This window comes from Hypanus sabinus, chromosome 10 (genome assembly GCF_030144855.1).
Source record: "Hypanus sabinus isolate sHypSab1 chromosome 10, sHypSab1.hap1, whole genome shotgun sequence".
NCBI classification, from domain to species: domain Eukaryota; kingdom Metazoa; phylum Chordata; class Chondrichthyes; order Myliobatiformes; family Dasyatidae; genus Hypanus; species Hypanus sabinus.
The window spans coordinates 71,717,159-71,737,024 of NC_082715.1; the positions used below are offsets into that span (position 1 = coordinate 71,717,159).

Below are 19,866 nucleotides of genomic sequence, written 5' to 3' on the forward strand. Positions count from 1 at the left end.
GCTCATTTAAATACATTCAGACATCTTTGCTGACTGTACTGACCTTGAAAGCAGTGGTGCTTTTTAGCTGTATTAGGCTGAAATGAGAATATTCAATCCTATCCATTTGGAGTACTGCTGCTACTCGAGTCATTCCTAGGTGCCCTGGAAGTAGGCCACCCTCATCCACCGACATTCTCCCTCTTCTGGTTTCAGCTATCACTTGCCAGCGTGTACACCTTCCCTGTCTCACCCCTCACCTTATTCTGGCATCTTCCCCCTTCCTTTCCAGTCCTGATGAAGGAGCTCTGCCTGAAACATCCACTGTTAACTCCTCTCCACAGATGCTGATTGACTTGCTGAGTTCCTCCAGCATTTTGTGTCTGCTGTTCTGCGCATTTTTTCAAAGATTGTCATATATATAAGGCACAGTGAACAATTTTCTTGCATAAATTTTATACCAATCAACTTATTACAAAAGTGCAATGAAATTTTACAATTTATTTCAGTTAGAGATACTGCACGTGAACAGGCCTTTTAGGATGCTGTCCAAGTTGCATTCCATCTTGGACAATGACTCCCATCCACTCCATAATGTACTGGTTAGACACAGGAGTACATTCAGCCAGAGACTCATTCCACCGAGATGCAACATTGAGTGTCGTAGGAAGTCATTCCTACCTGTGGCCATCAAATTTTACAACTCCTCCCTCATAATGTCAGACACCCTGAGCCAGTAGGCTGGTCCTGGACTTATTTCCACTTGGCATGATTAACCTATAGCAATATAAAACCATAAATAATTATATTGCTATTTTTCTACACTATTCTTGGTTGGTGCGGCTGTAACGAAACCCAATTTCCCTCCGGATCAATGTCTGTCAATAAGCTGTACTGTCCAGCATCTCACCTATCTAAACCTTGCCTAATCACAGGACAATTTATAATGAACAATTAACGTACTAATCGGAACATCTTTGAAATGTGGAATTACCTAGAGGAGAACCACACAATTATGGGGAGAACGTACAAACTTCTTACAGACAGTGGCAAAGTTGAATTCTGAACTCCATTGCAGCAAGCTGTAATAGTGTCACACTAACCACTACAATACCATGGCACCCTAAAAGGTAAAACAATAAGATCATAGCATAAACTGTTACAGTTACAAAGAAGGGGCAGTGCAGGCAGACAATAAGGTTCAAGGCCATAATGAGACAGACTGTTAGATCAAGAGACCATTCTTATCACAACAAGAAACCACTCAATAGTCTTCTAACCATGGGATAGAAGCTGACATTGAGCCTGTCCTTGTACGTGATTTCATGCTTTTTTAACAGTTTTATGCCTAAAGGGAGTGGGGGAGAAGAGAGAATATCTTTATTGGGTAGGGTCTTTGATTATGTTTACTGTTTAACCAAGGCAGTAAGAAGTATATTCAGTGTACAGTCGGTCCTCCTTATCTGCGGGTTCCTCATGCGCGGATTCAACCAACCGCGGATCAGGAAAACCCAGAAGTTGAGCATGGTTTGCCTCGTGTCTCTTTCATTCACCACTTGTGTTGTGAGTGAGAGGAAGGAGTTTAAGGCTAGTAAAGGATGGCTGGCTAACTATGTAAAATGCTACGACCTCAAAGACTTAAAGATCACAGGAGAATCAGGAGTATTTGGAGGAGAGGTTGGCTTCCATGATATGCTGAGCTGTTTTCCATACCCTCTGCAGTTTCTTGCCATACCAAGCCATTATGCACCCAGAGAGGATAATTTCTATGATGCATCACTGAAAACCACTGTGAGTTAAAGGGAGCATGCCAACTCTCTTTAGCCTCCAGAGAAGAAGAAGCACCTGGTGATCTTTAATGGTCATGGTGTCAATGTGGTTGGACTAAAACAGACTGATATGTAACATAGAACATTCATGCCTCCTAGAAACTAATAATCTCCAGGTGGAGAAATTCCACCCATTGGCCCTTGATATTCAATGGATTTACCATCGCTTAATCCTTCAGTAGACAAGAAGTAGGTGGACAACATCCTTGAGGTTGCTGTTGACCAGAAACTGAACTGGAGTCATCATATCTGCAATGATTGTTAGCACAAATGATGCATTCCACTGCACATTTCAATGTACAGATGATAAATAAATGTGTCTGATCTGACCTACAATTGCTCTTCTTTTGCCTGGATTCAATAACTATTAAAGATTAGATTAGATTCAACTTTATTGTCAATGTGCCGAGTGCAGATACAAAGCCAATGAAATGCAGTTTGCATCTAACCAGAAGTGCAAAAGAATAGTATTATTTACAAAATAAGTGTGAATAAAAAATAAGTGCTACAGCGGACAAATATCGAAGTACTGAGACAGTCCAATTTGGGTGCAATACTGCTTAGCGCTATGATGTAAAGATGAAATTCTTGGGGTTACAGGCAGAAAATGCTGGGCAAGCACAGCAGGTCAGGCAGCACCTATGGAAATAAATAAACAGTTGACATTCCAGGCTGAGGCCCTTCTTCAGGATTTGATGAAGGATCTCAGCCCAAAAGATCAAAAGTTTATTCATTTCCATTAATACTGCCTGCTGAGTTCTGCCAGCATTTTGTGTGTATTGCTCTGGATTTCCGGCATCTGTTAAATCTGGGGTTAATTTTTCTCCTAGGATTGTAATTATTTGGTGGATTTGATAAAGATGGCTTAGAAATCTTCACTGATGTTGAATCCTACCAGAGCAATTATTGCGATTGGTGAGAATTTATATTTTAACATTACAGGCAGATGCTCATGACACTTAGCCTATTTAATGAATTTTTGTTTTGGACTTTATGAAGAATTTATTCATGAACTGCACTGATATTGCAGATGTTAGATGTTATTTCATGGGATTTAATGAATCATTCATCCCATGCAAAATCTACTCAAAAAACTTGACTTATAATTAACGAAACAAAAATGAAAACGATTTTATGAAGTATGTAATCACTCTGCCACATTACTACACAAACAACCTGAGATTTTACTATTGGGCAGTTAATATTCGATATTTAATATTTTGGACACAAGAATCGATTATAGTATCTTGCCCACAATGGGTAAAGTTGGAATGTAAATCTGTACAAGACTTCTCATTGTTTTCTATTTTAGGATCTTCGCTTCATTTTGCTTTATCAAAATTGAATAAACAAATAACCAGTCCTATAGTTAAACATACATTACGATATGGTTTCAATTTCGTAAATTCTTTGGCTTGAATAAGCTTATCTTATCAAGCCCTATTATATTTAACTTTTTTTTTCGGCCCTCTTTCATGGATCAAGCCTTTGTATTATGGAAAATAAAAGGTATAACATGTTTTTGTGATTTTTTTAGGCAATAGCTTTATGTCCTTTGAATAGCTGTCTAATAAATATAATTTGCCTAAAATTCATTTTTTTTAGATACTTGCAAGTTAGAAATTTCTTGAATAACATGTTACAGTTTTTTTCTGAAATTATGTCCAATGGACATTACCGAAATTTTTTTAGCTCTAAATCCTTGCCAGAATAGTTTAGTAGCCATCATTTATAATATGATCATGAAAATACAGCCAGGAGTATCAGGAGAAATTAAGAAGGAATGGGAAAAAGAACTTCATTGTCTTATACCCACTGAGCAGTGGGAGAAAATTTTACAATTAGTCAATTCTTCTTCTATTTGTGCTAAACATGCCTTACTACAATTTAAGGTTGTACATAGGGCTCACATGTCTAAGGATAAACTTGCTCGATTTTATTCTTATGTTAATCCAACCTGTGACAGATGTCATTCTGAAGTTGCTTCATTGACCCACATGTTTTGGTCTTGCCCCTGCTTGCAAAATTATTGGAAGGATATTTTCAGTATTATTTCAGAAGTTCTGAATATTAAATTGCAACCGCATCCTATTACTGCAATTTTTGGTTTACCGATGGTGGATAATAGTTGTTTATCCCCATCAGCTCGACGGATGATTGCATTTGTTATGTTAATACCTAGAAGATCTATCCTATTGAACTGGAAAGAAATTAATCCTCCAACCATATTTCAGTGGTTTTCTCAAACTATTTCTTGTTTGAGTTTAGAAAAAATTAGAAGTGTTGTTTTTGACCCTTCAATTAAATTTGAAGAAACTTGGAGACCATTTATTCAACATTTTCATATGAACTAAACTGACTTTTCCTAAACCTTACTTTTTTTATCCTTAATTATTTGGATGGAGGTGCGGAGTTATTGACGCTACTGTGTATATTTGACATAATGCAATGGCCCATGTTGATTAGATTTTTTTTTGGAGGGTTTTTTTTTCTTATTTACTTCTTTTTCATAATTACTATATATACATTATATATGGATTATCATCTATTTGTATTTATACTTTAACCTATTAATTATTTATTCTCAAACTCTCTGTATCAATGCTTCTCTTATGTTTGTTTAAAATTAATTAAAAGATATAAAAAAAATTACTACACAGCCAATGAAGCCAAATATATTTGCTGTAGTTTCATTAAGTTTATTTATTTATTTTATTTTTCATTTAGAGACACAGCAAGGTAATGGGTTCTTTCGGCCCAGCCCTGCATTGGTTGCTTACACCCATGTGACCAGTTAACTTAAGTCCCTGAGATGTGGGTGGAAACTGGAGCATCCGGAGGAAACCCTTGCAGTCACAGGGAGATCTACAAACTTGTCACTGATGGTGGGAATTCATTTTAACTTGTGTTGTTTTTGCTGCTTGAAGATCCATCAGTTTTGCTTCTTGCTACAAAAGCATTGTTTTAAATCATGGATAAATATCTTCTGCCTGCACAAGTGTTTGCAATTTGTGAAAGTATTAATCAGTTTGTTGAAGAGTTTGTTTGCTTTCTGAAGAAATTACCGAGCTAGACCAGTCAATCAGCCTTAATGAGCGTAACCACAGAAAGTGCAGCTCGGCTGAAAGAAAGTGGTATCAGCAAATTCCTCTCCATAGAACAGCAAACAATCTGCTGAAGAAACTCAGCAAGTCATAAAGCAACTGTGAGGGGAGGGGAATTATCGATGTTTCGGATCCTGATGCAGGCTGGGCAGCCAGTAACTTTTTCCTGTGGCAGAAATGGCTAATACAAGAGGACATAATTTTAAAGTGATTGGAGGTAAGTATAGGGGTCTTTCAGAATTATATTTTTAAATTCATTTATAGGTATAGCATGGTAACAGGTCCTTCTGGTCCAATGAACACACACCACCCAGCTACATCTATGTGACCAATTAGTCTACAAACCTGTACACCTTTAGAACGTGGGAGGAAATTGGAGCACCCAGAGAAAAGTATGCAGGCCTAGGGAGAAAGTACAAATGGCAAGAATTGCAAATTGATCTTCTAGCCAGCTCTGCAATAGCATTACATCTCTGAAGAGATGCTTTTATAGTGCTACACCTCTTAGATCAAACTCCTAATGAAATAGATTACATCTACTTAAGGAGACTTGGTATGTCACCAAAGACTCTCACAAGTTTCTACAGATGTGCCACAGAAAGCATTCTAACTGATTGCATCACCACCTGATCTGGAGGGGTGATTGCACAGGATCAGAAAAAGCTGCAGAATTTAACAATCACACCAGTTCCAGCCTCCCCAACATCAAGAACATCTTCAAAAGGCGATGCCTCTAAAAGGTGGTGTCCATCATTAAGGACCTCCATGATGGAAGACATGCCTTCTTCTCATTGCTACCATTAAGGAGGAGGTACAGGAGCCTGAAGAACAACACTCAATGCTTCAACAACAGCTTTTTCTCCTCCAATATCAGATTTTTGATTGAACAATGAGCCCATGTGCACTACTTCAATAATTTTTCTTTGTTCTCTTTTTAAACTGCTTAATCATGTTTTTTAAAATACATTGCTTATTGTAATTTATGTTTTTATTATTCTGTATAACAATGTACTGCTGCTGAATAACAACTTTCAAGACATATGTCAGTAATATTAAACCTGATTCTGATTCTGTTCTACTAACCACTATGCTATCATGCTGCTCCATGATAAGATTAAGTCATTATGAATGTAGATGCATCTCTGAACGATAATGTGCTTTACCCATGTTTCATGCTGGAATAGATGAAACCTATTACATCTCAGCTATCTGTGCGAGAAGTAGGAGCACATTCCCAGTACTTCCTTCCCAAAGCACCTGCTTCGCGGTCGGAGGAGCAGCAGGAAGCTGGTCTCTGCCCTTGGAGATTTATGCCACCCTTTTACTATCATTACAATTGAGCCAGAGTGTTTCCAGGGCAATCCTGTCCCATTACTTACCCTGTCTTTGGAAGTATGCTCTGCACTATTGTGCTGTTGAAATGTGATGTCTGATTGCTATATTACAAATTGTACTCTAGCTGATTGAAGAACCCAACACCAGAGGAGGACGGGAACAGCTAAAGGATTATTAGAAATGGATAACGACACACACAAAATGCTGGTAGAACACAGCAGGCCAGGCAGCATCTATAGGGAGAAGCGATGTCGACGTTTCGGGCCGAGACCCTTCGTCAGGATGGGTGTCATTGTTCTTAGTCTTTTCTATAACGTTAAGGCATATAGCCAAATTCTGAATGAACATAATCTTTATATGGCTAAAGTGAACACGTATACATGGAGAGACTCAGATTTAAATTTGTAAAATTCACTAGTCCCACTGGAAAATTTTATATGTAGGAAAGCAATGTGAAAGATTTGGGAAGAGTCATGAAAATGAAAAATTAAAATAGTATGGTAGACCAATTTGCCCATATATACCCCTACACCCACATAATTTCTCTCTCTCTTTCACCTTCTTTCGCTGCACATTCCTATTATCTTTTTTCTCTTTCATGCTAACCCTTTCCCTGTCACATTTTTGTTCCCTCTGTCTGTCTGTCTGTCTCTCCCATTTTCTACACTTGGAGAACTGTGATCAGTTCTGGTCACCTAATTATAGAAAGGAAGCTTTAGATGGAGTGCAGAGATTTTTCCAGGATGCTGCCTGGATTCAAGAGCATGACTTATGACGACAGGCTGAATGAACATAGGCTTTTCTCTTTGGTGTGAAAGAGAATTAGAGGTGACTTGATAGATTTGTCAAAGATAAATGGCATAGATTGACTAGATGTCCAGAGACTTTTTCCCAAGGTGGAAATGACTAATATGAGGGGGCATAATTTTAAGATAATTGGAGTAAGTAAAAGTAGGGGATGTCAAATCAAATGGGATGATGGGTCTAATATTGGTGGGCAGGGAAGACATTTTGTCATCTCAATCACAAACAAGAGTAATACAGGAAATCCAAGTAACACACACCAAATGGTGGAGGAATTCAGCAGGCCAGGCAGCATCTATGGAAAAGAGCGAACAGTCAAAGTTTTTGGCTGAGACCCTTTAACAGGACTGGCGAAAAAAAGAAGAGAAGTCAGGGTAAGAAGGGGGAAGAGGAGGAAGCAATACAAGTTTGTAGGAGATAGACAAAATCAGTATAAGAGGATGGGTGAAGTAAAGAGCTGGGAAATCAACTGGTAAAAGATTGAAGAAGGGTGAATCTGGTAGGAGAGGACAGAAGGCCCTGGAAGGAAGGGAAGTGGAAGGAAGAACAGGGGAAGGTGATGGGCAGCTAAGGAGATAAGGTGAGAGAGGGAAATGGGAATGAGGAATGGTGAAGGAGGTGGGGGACATTACTGGAAATTCAGGAAATCCATTTATAATAGGTATTTCTTTAGCCAGAGGGTAGTGAATCTGAGGAATTCATTGTCACAGATGGCTGTGGAGACCAAGTTATTGGGTATTATTTAAAGCAGAGATTGAAGTTTCCTGATTAGTCAGGGCATCAAAGGTTATGGGGAGAAGGTAGGATAATGAGGTTGAGAGAGATCTTTCCTGTAGCAAGGCAAGCAGAACTGAATACAGTTCTTAAAGTGTGGCCTCACCAGCATCCTGAACAATTTCACCTTGACCTCTAGCTTCAATATTCATTGCCTAAACTGATGAAGGCCCACAGAACATAAACTTTCTTCATTATCCTGTCTCCCTGTGACTCCACTTTGATGGAAACAATATATTTACTCCAAGGTTCTCCACTTCTCAGGGTCCTACCATTCAGTATGAAAATCCTACTATCTTGGGTAAAGCCCTCCCACCACTGAGCATCTTTACCTGGACTGCTGTCACAGGAAAGCAACATCCATCATCTTGCACCCCCACCATCCAGGCCATGCTCTCCTCTTGCTCCTGCCATTAGGAAAAAGGTACAGGAGCCTCAGGCCCAACACCACCAGGTTCAGGAATAGTTATTACCCATCAACCATCATGCTCTTAAACCAGAGGGGATAAATTCACTCAACTTCACTCACCCCAAAACTGAACCCTTTCCACATCTTACGGACTCACTTTCAAGGACTCCACAGCTCATGCTCTTGATATTTATTTGTGTGTTTTTTCTACTTTTTTATATTTGCTTATTTTATTGCCTTTTGCACATTGGTTGTCCATCATTGCTGCATGCAGTCTTTCATTATTTCTTTTGTGTCTCTTTGTACTTACTGTGAATGGCCTCAAGAAAATGAATCTCAGGGTTGTTAATGGTGACATGTATGTACTTTGATAAAGCATTTATTTTGAACTTTGATTTGACTTTTCACAATACAGCATGTCATCCTTGTCTGAATTAAACTCTATGTGCCATTCCTCAGCCCAGTATCAGCTGTTCAAAATAACCCTATGCAGTGACAAATCTTTTAAGTCAAAGTAAATTCATTATCAAAAGTAGATATATGTCACCATGTACTACCCAAACAAGAATGATGTAGCACTGACAAAGTCTGAGAAACACAATGGAACTCTGAGCATAACTGACTTAGTAATGGTGCAAGATGCAAAGGGTTCTTGCAAACTCAAGTGCAGTAAATGGACCTTTCAGCAATGAGAAACATGGCTTTACTGTTGATTTTATTAGTCACAGAACAGTGTGGTGAATTAAGGGCACATTGTGCTACAGATGGTGTGAAACTAATATATTCTGTCTGGTCTTTTGTAATTGTTCCAATCCTTGTCCTGTACGTCATAAGGAAGTTGCTACAACTTTCATTTTCACAGGTTTTGAGCTGATGAAGTGCGAAGATCCAGGAATTCCAAACTATGGTTACAAGTTACGTGATGGAGGGCATTTTGCAGACACTGTGGTCCTGTACAGCTGTAACCCAGGATATACGTTACATGGCAGCAATACTTTAACCTGCCTCAGTGGAAATCGTAGAGTGTGGGACAACCCATTGCCTTCATGTCTAGGTAAGATCACTGAAACTCAGCAAATAAACTTTAAATTAACTCTTGAATAGACAGATAGATGATAGAAAAATGGAGGGCTATGTAGGAGGGAAGGGTTAGGTTGATCTTAAAGTAGACAAAAAGGTTGGCACATCACTGTGGTCCAAAGGTCCTCTACTGTGCTGTTGTGTTCTATGTTGTATGTTCTAAAATCTCACTGGATATTCGGACTGTCAAGGCAAGCATGCATATTATGTTTTACCCAAGCAGTTGCCCTAATGCTCATAGCTTCAATTGTGTGATCTACGTTATATAGTCATAGATACCTCCTTGTCCGTGCCAGTCTAGGTTTTCTCCTTACTCCCATAATGAAGGATATGCAGCTGGACTATATCCCTCCCATGCATATACCTGTCCAAACTTCTCTCCAATATTACAATTGCACCCACATCTACCACTTCCACTGGCAGCTTGTCCCACGCTGAGTGAAGAAGTTTCCCTTTAAATATTTCACCTCTCACTTGAATCTATTACTTCTAATTCTAGCCTCACCCAACCTAAGGAGAAAATCTCTGCATACATTCATTCTTTCTATACCCCATATAATTTTATATATGTACCTCAGATAGATGTCCCCTCAACTCCAATGCCCAGGAAAGCAAAAGGCTAGACCTTGCATATTTTTTAGTTGCTAATCAATACTTTACATTTTTATTCTTTTCAATGGAACATACAGATGTATCATGTGTTTTGAATTAAGCACAGCCAACACATTTTTCCCAGGCTGGGAACAGAGAGGACATACTGATTGGAGGAAAGTTGAGGGGAGGGTGTTGAAAGTCGATTATTCTCATTTTGTGTTTATCTTTCAGCTGAGTGTGGGGGCCACTTTAAGAGCGCAACAGCTGGTAGGATCCTGTCTCCTGGGTACCCGGCCCCATACGACCACAACGTCCACTGCACTTGGATTATAGAAGCTGACCCAGGGAAAACGGTCAGGTATGTGCTGAGATCATCGTGTCTTCAGCCTGTGCAAGATAAGGAACTTAGTCCAGACATAAAAATGAAATCATTTTGTTCACCTTTTGTGGAGATTGGTATTGATTTTGAGAAGACTAGAATATAAAATCAAGGATATAATGCTAAGGCTTTATACAGCATTGATCAGGCTCACTTGCAATATTGTGTGTGGTTTTGGGTAAGAGAAGATATGCTGGAGGAATGCAGCAGGCCAAGCAGCATCTACAGGAAGAAGTATAGTCGACGTTTCGGGCTGAGACCCTTCGTCAGGATGCTTGAATTTCCAGCGTCTGCAGACTTCTTTGTGTTTGAGAAGATAACCTGGAATTGGAGAGGGTCCAGAGGAGGTTCACAAAAATTATTCCAGGAATGAAAGTGTTAACATATGAGGAGAGTTTGATGGCTCTGGACTTGTACTCACTCGAGTTTAGAAATATGAGGGGGGGATCTCATTAAAACCTATCAAGTATTGAAAAGCCGAGATAGAATGAATGTGGAGAGGATGTTTTCTTTAGTGGGGGAGTCTATAACCAGAGGACAGAGTCTCAGAATAGAAGACATCCATTTAGAATAGAGATGAGGGAAATTTCTTTAACCAGAGAATGGTGCATCTATGAAATTCATTACCACAATGGTTGTGGAGGCCAAGTTATCAGGCGTATTTAAAGCAGAGGTTAATAGATTCTTGATTACTAATGGCATCGAAGGTGATGTCAAGAAGGCAGGAGAATGGGGTTCAGCTATGATGGAATGGTGGAGCAGGCTCAATGGGCTAAATGGCCTAATTCTGCTGCTACGTCTTCTGATCTTGTGGTCTGAAAAATACAATCAAATTTGTTGTTGGCGTTAACAATCAACACAGCTTAGTGATATGCAGAGCAACCCACCAGAGTTGCCCCATATATCTGCATCAACATAGTATGCCCACTATGTTCATCAGAACAATACAAGTAACAAGAACAACAGCAACAAACAACAAAACAAAATAACAGTGGCAAAACAAACTCCTTACCTACTCTCCTAACCATAATACGCAGAACACTATTACAAATTATAGGCCTTTCAGCCTACGATATTGTGCCAATTTTTTTTAACTTACTACAAAGTGAAGCTAACCCTTCTCTCCCACACAACCTTCTGTTTTTCTTTCATCCATGTGCCAATCTAAGAGTCTCTTAAATGTCCCAAATGTTTCTCCCTCTACTACCACCCTTGGCATGACATTCCAAGCACGCACCACTCACTGGATTAAAAAAAAAACTACCTCCAAAAACCTCCCCTCAACTTTCCGCCAATCAGTTTGCCCTCTCTGTTGCCACCCAGGAAAAAAAGGATCAAGAATCTGGCCACATAAAACCCGGGTCTTCAATGTCAGGGCCCAGAAGTTCAGATTCAGAAACAGATGAATTTATCACACTTACATCAAAACATACAATTAAATTTGTTGTGTAAAAAAAAAAGGCAGGCTAACTCTGTACCTCCCAATTGGATCCTTGATATCCTAACTGGAAGACCACAATCTGTGTGGATTGGTAATAATATCTCCTCCTCACTGACGATCAACACTGGTGCACCTCAGGGGTGTGTGCTTAGCCCACTGCTCTACTCTTTGTATACACATAACTGTGTGGCTAGGCATAGCTCAAATGCCATCTATAAATTTGTTGATAATACAACCATTGTTGGTAGAATCTCAGATGGAGATGAGGGGGCATAAAGGAGTGAGATACGCTAACTCGTGGAGTGGTGTTGCAGCAACGACCTTATACTCAGTGTCAGTAAGACAAGAGAGCTAATTGTGGACTTCAGGAAGGGTAAGACAAAGGAACACATACCAATCCTTATGGAGGGATCAGAAGTGGAGAGAGTGAGTAGTTTCAAGTTCCTGGGTTTCAGATCTCTGAGGACCTTACTTGGTCCCAGTATGTCAATGCAGTTAGAAAGAAGGCAAGACAGCAACTATACTTAATTAGGAGTTTGAAGAGGTTTGGTATGTCAATAAATACACTCAAAAACTTTTATAGATGTACCGTGGAGTTCATTCTGACAGGCAGCATCACTGTCTGGTAGAGGCAAGGGCTACTGTACTGGACTGAAAGAAGCTACAGAGGGGAGTAAATTCAGTCGGCTCCATCCTGGGTAGCAGCCTACAAAGTACCCAGGAAATCTTCAAGGAGTGGTGTCTCAGAAAGGCAGCATCCATTATTAAGGACCTCCATTTCCCTTTCTTTTCTCATGGTTACAGAAGCCTGAAGGCTCACACTCAGTGATTCATGAAGTTTCTTCCTGTGGTGAACTACATATACCTGTCTGGACACGCCCCCCTCTGCTGACTGCTCCTGTGGCTCCTCCCACGGACCCTGGTATAAAGGCAATTGGAGACACTGCCCCGGTCTCAGTCTCCAGGATGTAGTGTGGTGGTCAATTGCTGCTTGTTCTTTCTTCTAGCCAATAAAAGCCTTTATCTCGCCTCACGTCTCCGAGAGTTATTGATGGTGCATCACTTTCCCTCTGCCATCTGTTTCCTGAATGGAAATTGAACCCATAAACATTACCTTTTTAAATATACAATTATTTCTGCTTTTGCACTCTTTTAATCTATTCAATATATGTATATTATGAATTTATTTGTTTAATTATTATTTTTTTCTTCTTCCATACTATGTATTGCACTGAACTGCTGCTGCTAAGTTAACAAATTTCATGAGACATGCTGGTGATAAGAAACCTGATTCTGATATATGAATATGAATAATGGCAGCCTTGATCTTTTGTAAGCTGGCTTAACACAACAGCATACAAAATTATGAAGCAGTTTAGCAGGTCAGGCAGCATCTATGGAGGTGCATAAATAATTGACTTTTAGACCCAAGACATTTTACCAGGGCTGAATGAGTCCTAGATCAACATTTATTCCTCTGCATAGATGTTGCCTGACCTAGTGTGTGTGTGTGTGTGTGTGTGTGTGTGTGTGTGTGTGTGTGTGTGTGCGCGCGCGCTTAAGATTTCCAGCATTTGCAGAACCTCTTGCGTTTATGTAATGGACAGTTGATGTTTCAAGTTCAGAGCCTTCAGTTTAGACTGAACTGGATGAAAAATTGCTGATGTTTTCATATAGGAGCTCTTGCAGATTAGAGACCATCTCATAAATCTAAAGCATCCAAAAATTATTACTCATCAGACAATGTATTTCTCAGAGGTAAGTTCTTATCACAGACTGTAGTGGGTTAATATAACTCACTGTCATGGTGGCGGCTGAGATTCAAGAATCTCTTCAGATAGGCACATGGATGAATGATATATGAAGGGCTATGTGAGAGGGACAGGTTAGATTATTCTTAGAGTAGGTTAAAAGTTTGGCTCAATATTGTACTGTGCTGTGATAATCTGCTGTATGTCTTGTGTTCTATCTTTGACCTCAAACTAGAGAAACCTTTCCGTGTTTGAAAATGGAATGAATGATATGACTAAGTGTTGGGAAATGGAGTAGGTCAATTAGGCTGCATTCTATATCAGACATGTAAAGGATTGAGGGTCAAGAGAAAGTGTGCTTTGGGTCATCTCAGCTCCCTAACCTGACTGCAGTATTTTCTTCTTTATGGAAGCTGAACAACAATGTAGCATGTTTTAAGGAATTTCTGTTTGAAGTTTCAAAGCATTTTGTTTCACTCTGTGAGAAGCCTTTAATGTATTACCACGTGCTGGGTCCAAAAACAGACTCTGAAAAATGTAAAAGCAGTAGAATAATTGACTAAATCAGTCAGTACCCATGTACATGCGTATCTGAAAATATTTTGAACTTTCAGCATAAAACTTTTGTGGAATACTGAATCATTTGATGCCATTCAATGCATTTACATTTAGCAACTTAAAACTCCACTCAGTGCCCAAGGCCTTCTCAATTTATACGTCGTTTGGGATCATGATAATTGATTTTGAAAAAACATAAAAGTTCAAAGGGAAAACAACAGATAATAGTTTTGATGTTCCATTTAAGGCTTGCCTCTGATTTCTTTTGTGTATTTAATATTTCATTTCCCTTAAAATTGTGTGTAGATTTTCAAAGTCTATGTGAACACCTGCTTTGATTCTCTTCAGCTGTAAAGCTATGCTAAATATTGTCCTGACATTACAGTACTGGCAGGAGACCACTGCAGTTGTCCTATTGACAGGTTTAAGAATCTTGGAACATAGAGTATTACAGCACAGGAACAAGTCACATTGTTGTGCCAAGCTAATTAAGGGGCCAACATAGTTGTACAGAGGTTAGATCAGCACTAACCTGAAATCACCAAACAGGGTTTGATTCACGCCACTGTTTGTGAGGAGTTTGTATGTTCTTCCCATGACTGTATGAGTTTTCTCCAGGTGCTCTGGCTTCCTCCTACTTTCCAAAGATGTTCAGTTAAGGTTAGTAAGTTGTGGGCTTACTATGTTGGTGCTGGAAACATAGCAACACCAGCGAATTGCCTAGCACAATACTCGCTGATTTGATTTGACATGAAAGTGACACAATTCACTGTATGCAATGTACGTGTGACAAATTAAACTTTATCTTTAAATTAGCGTCAATTTCCTGTATAGTTATCTGCTTATTTAATTGCATCTTGAACACATCTACCAGAACTACAACCACCATCCCTGGCAGTACAGTCCAGTCACCCACCATTCTATGCAGAGAAAAAAAACCTGCCCACACTTCATCATTGAACTTACCTGAAATGTATGTGGTCTATTTCAATCCTGGGACAGGCTGTCTGCTGTATTTATCACATGTACATACAGTAAAATGTGTTGTTTGCATTAAATAAAATCAGTAAGGATTGGGCTGGGCAACCATAAGTGTCACCATTTCTGGCACGAACATAGCATGCCTACAACTCAGTAATCCTAGCCCTAACCTTAACTCTTTGGAATATAGGAGGAAATCGGAATATCAGGAGGAAATCCACACGATCTTGAGGAGAATGTACGGACTCCTTATAGGCAGCATCACAAATTGAATTCAGAACCAAAATCAGGCTTCATGTCACTAGCATATCTCATGTAATTTGTTGTTTTTTGATAGTAAAACATTGCAATACATAATAGCTTTTTAAAACTATAAATTATGATAAGAAATATACAGTATATAAAATACTGTATAGTGAATTGAATTGACTTTATTTCTTACATCCTTCCCATACATGAGTAAAAATCTTTATGTTACATCTCTGTCTAAATGTACAATGTGCAAGTTATAGTAACTTGTATTAAATAGTATGTACAGTAAAGAACAGTCAATGTTGCATAGAAATACAATTGTGTCAGTGTGAGTTAAACAGTCTGATGGCCTGGTGGAAGAAGCTGTCCCGGAGCTCGTTGGTCCTGGCTTTAATGCTGTGGTACCATGTCCTGGATGGTAGTAGCTGGAACAGTTTGTGGTTGGTGTGACTTGGGTCTTCAGTGATCCTTCGGGCCCTTTTTACACATTTGTCTCTGTTTATGTCCTGAATAGTGGGAAGTTCACATCTACAGATGCACTCTCTTCGCAGCACTCTTTGCAGAGTCCTGCAATTGAGGGAAGTACAGTTCCCATACCAGGCAGTGATGTAGCCAGTCAGGATGCTCTTAGTTGTTCCCCTGTGGAAAGTCCTTAGGATTTTGGGACTCATACCGAACTCCTTCAACCATCTGAGGTGAAGGAGGCGCTGTTGTGCTTTATTCATCACACAGCCGGTATGTACCGACCAAGTGAGGTGCTTGGGGCAAAAGGAGAGCAATACTGAGTAGTGTACAATACATGGATTCATTGTCCATTCAGAGATCTGATGGCAGAAGAGAGGAAGCTTTTCTTAAAATACTGAGTAGTGTACAATACATGGATTCATTGTCCATTCAGAGATCTGATGGCAGAAGAGAAGAAGCTTTTCTTAAAATCTTGAGTGTGTGTCTGGGCTCCAGTATCACCTCCTTGATCGTAGAAGTGGGAAAAAGGCACATTGAAGCAATTAGATGGAAGGATGTAATGTTGAGGCTTTATAAATCACTGGAGAGGTCTCACTGGGAATATTGTAAGCAGTTTTGTGCCCCTTATCTTAGAGAGATTGTGCTGAAACTGGAGAGGCACAAAACCTCCTAGAGTGGTTGTGGAGAAGATGTTTCCTATGGTGGAAAAGTCTAAGACCAGAGGATACAGCCTCAGATAGAGGGGCATCCTTTTAGAATGAAGGTGAGGAATTTCTTTAGCCAGAGAGTGTTGAATCTGTGGAAGTTTCTGGCCACAGGCAGCCGTGGAGGCAAAGTCTTTATGTGTATTTATGACAGAGGTTGATAGATCCTTGATTGGTTGGGCATAAAGAATATGAGGAGAAGCCAGGAGATAGGGGCTGAGAGGAAAAATGAATCAGCCATGATGAAATAGCAGAGCAGACTCACTGGGCCAAATGGCCTAATTCTGCTCTTATATTTTCTGGTGTTATGGTCTTATGTTCTGGGTGATCTGGAACCTTAATGTTGGATGTTGCCTTTTTGAAGCATTGCCTTTTGAATATGTCCTCAAAGCTGGGGAGGCTAGTGATCATGATGGAGCTCACTGAGTTCACAATTTTCTGCAGCATTATCTGATCCTGTGTATGCCCCTCCATACCTAACAGCGATGCAACTGGTTAGAATCTGGTGATGCATCTGTAAAGGAGCTAGCTAACTACCGTGCTATAGAGCTGCCTCAGTATTTTAGCATTGATCCAGCATTTTGTTTGTGATGCTCAAGATTTCCAGCATCTGCAGAATTTCTTGCATCTAGACATCTCTTCCTCAGTAAGCAATTCGTCCAGACTGTGTCCTTGGCCCAAATACCTTCAACTGCTCCTCAAATGATTCTCAATATGTAATGAGTTTAGAAATTGTGGTGCTTGCTGATGATTGAACAATGTGCAATTCCCTTCTTAGCTCCTCAATAGATGAAGTAGCCAGCCTGGACATGATAGGCTGAACAGCTGCCCCCAATTTACTGTCAAAATATCATCCAGCAAGTCAGGAAATTATTCACTCAAAGTTTTGTTTGCTGATCAGTTGGTTAAAATTTAACTTATCCAAGATTATTTTTTAGCACAGAGGTTGCTCCAGTTTCTTCCGAAACACAGTATCAATGAACTTACAGCACCACAGCACAGAAACAAACCCCTCAACACATCTAGTACACGATGACCTGCTTTTTATTGCCTGGTCCCATCTGCTTGCTTCCAACCATAACCCTCCATCTCCCTCTCATCCGTGTACTTCTCTAAACTCATCTTCAATGTTAAAGCCGTTCTGTTAACATTACTTTTAAGTTATTGCACAGTTGGACAAGGAACCAGATGAGAGCTACGGTGCATTACAGCATAGGAACAGGCTCACGGAGAGCTGTTATTCTGCTTAGCCCCATCAACCTGAATCTGGTGCATAGCTGTCCATACCCCTCCGATCCATGTACTTATAAAAATTTCTCCTCAATGTTACAATTGAAGCCACATCTACCACTTCCATGAGCAGCTCGTTTCATACTCTTACCATCCTCTGAGTGAAAAATTGTCCCCTCAGTTACCCCTTAAATATTTGACCCTCACCCTTACCCTGAGACCTCTGGTTCTAGTCTCACCCAACCTGAGGGGTAAAAGCCTGTGTGCATTCACTCTAACTATACACCTTATAATTTTGTATGAATTTGAGCTTGTGGGAAACTGGTCCAACAATTGTAAAGGGGCCAGACAGACCCTCTCACTTCACAAAGTAGAGAATTCCAAAGAGATAAGAGATTCTGCAGATGCTGGAAATCCAGAGCAACAGCTACAGAATGCTGAAGGAACTCAGAAGGTCAGGCAGCGTCCATGGAAGTGAATAAACTCTCATCAGGTCCGGAAAGAAAGGGTGAAGCTGGCAGAATAAGAAGGTGGGGGGAGGGGAAGGAGCACAAGCCAAAGGTGACAGATAAAATCAGGTGGGTGGGGTAAGGAGGGGGTGAATTAACAAGCTGGGAGGTGACAGGTGGAAAAGGTAAAGGGCTGGAAAAGAAGGAATCTAATAGTGGACCATGGGGGAAAGGGAAGGAGGAGGGGCACTGATGGGGGTAGTGGTTTGATAAGCAGGAAAGGAGAAGTAGTAAGAGGCCAGAGTAGGGATCTGAAGAAGAGGGAAGGGGGAGAGGGAGATAAATTACTGGAAGTTGAAGAAATTGATTTTCAGGTCATCAGTTTGGAGCCTACCTAGACAGAATATGAGGTGTATGTGAAGAATTATAAGAATTTCATATAAAATGGGTTATGAGAATTGCATTCCTTTAAAAGCAGCACCATGCAATAGATTGAGTAATATGTCATTGCCACCTCTGCAACAGAGGGAATGGTCAGTGAAGGGGACTGATGCAGATTAGAGCACTTCATTAGGAGAATGTAAAAGCTCCTTTGGGCAAGTAGTTGTTTAAACACGGTGATAAATTGGATGTACTTTACCACAGCTTTAATATAGTTAAAAATAATGTGAGTTGAATAAAGAAGAAGCATGTTAAAAAAAACAAGAAGTTCTACATGTAGTGGCCACTTTATTAGGTACATCTGATCTTAAGGCAAATATCTAATCAACAAATCATGTGACACCAACTCAGTGCATAAAACTATGTGGGCATGGTCAAAAGGTTCAGTTGATGTTCAGACCAAATATCAAAATGAGGCAAGAAATGTGATCTAAGTGATGTTTAGCATGGAATTATTGTTGGTGCAGACAGGGTAGTTTGAGTATCTCAGAAACTGCTGATCTCCTGGGCTTTTCATGCACAACTGTCCCGAGAGTTTACAGAGAATGGTGTGAAGAACAAAAAAAAAATTCCAGTAAGCTTATGTTCTGTGGGTGGACATGCCTCGTTAACGAGAGAGGTCAGAGGAGAATGACCAGATAGGTTCAAGCTGTCAGGAAGGCGACAGTAACTCAAATGATCACGCATTACAAAGATGGTGTGCAGAACAGCATCTCTGAGTGAACAATACGTTAAACTCTGAAGTGGATAGGCTACAGAAGCTGAAGGCCACAAACTTACACTTAATGGCTATATTACAAAATACAGGAGGGATTTCTATGGAGGAATTAGGTAAAAGTCTAAGTTCCCACACTCCATTCACTGACCAGCAATGCAGATGTGGGACATTCACGGTTGGATGTTGGACCCGCAGAGAGTGGATGAGGGTCCCCCAATGCCAGAGAGTTGTACAGTTAGAGTTCTGTGTGGGCAGGAAGAATGAGTGCTGATGACTTCCTGGGTTTGCAAATTGGTGAGACTGTAGCGGTGTGCTACACCCAGCGCTAAAATTACGACACGGAGTCGGTAACTGCAGTCGAAGGAAAAAACTTTATTCAAAATCTTCAGCCTCACTTTTAAGCCTCCCTCAACCTGCCCCCCATGGCGCAGAGGCTCCAAAGCTCTGTGCTCGCAAACCCCCGTAGGCTATCTAATTGTGAGTCGGTTCGGATGTGCCAGGAAATGGGTCGCCACAAGACCAGATTTAAATGCATAATGTTTGGGGTCATCGCAAGTCCAGTATTTGAGGTTTAGTGTTCTGTGAGCAG

The 19,866-nt window shown here is 40.1% G+C and overlaps 1 protein-coding gene across 1 annotated transcript in view; it reads left to right on the forward strand.

Annotated features, from left to right (window-relative positions):
* Nucleotides 1-19,866, forward strand: part of LOC132400744 (CUB and sushi domain-containing protein 1-like) — a 2,029,389-nt gene that overhangs the window by 1,571,627 nt on the left and 437,896 nt on the right. The window contains exons 24-25 of the mRNA XM_059982042.1: nt 9,097-9,288; nt 10,140-10,266. Of these exons, the coding sequence (XP_059838025.1) occupies nt 9,097-9,288; nt 10,140-10,266 (319 nt within the window). The remainder of the gene's footprint in view (nt 1-9,096; nt 9,289-10,139; nt 10,267-19,866) is intronic.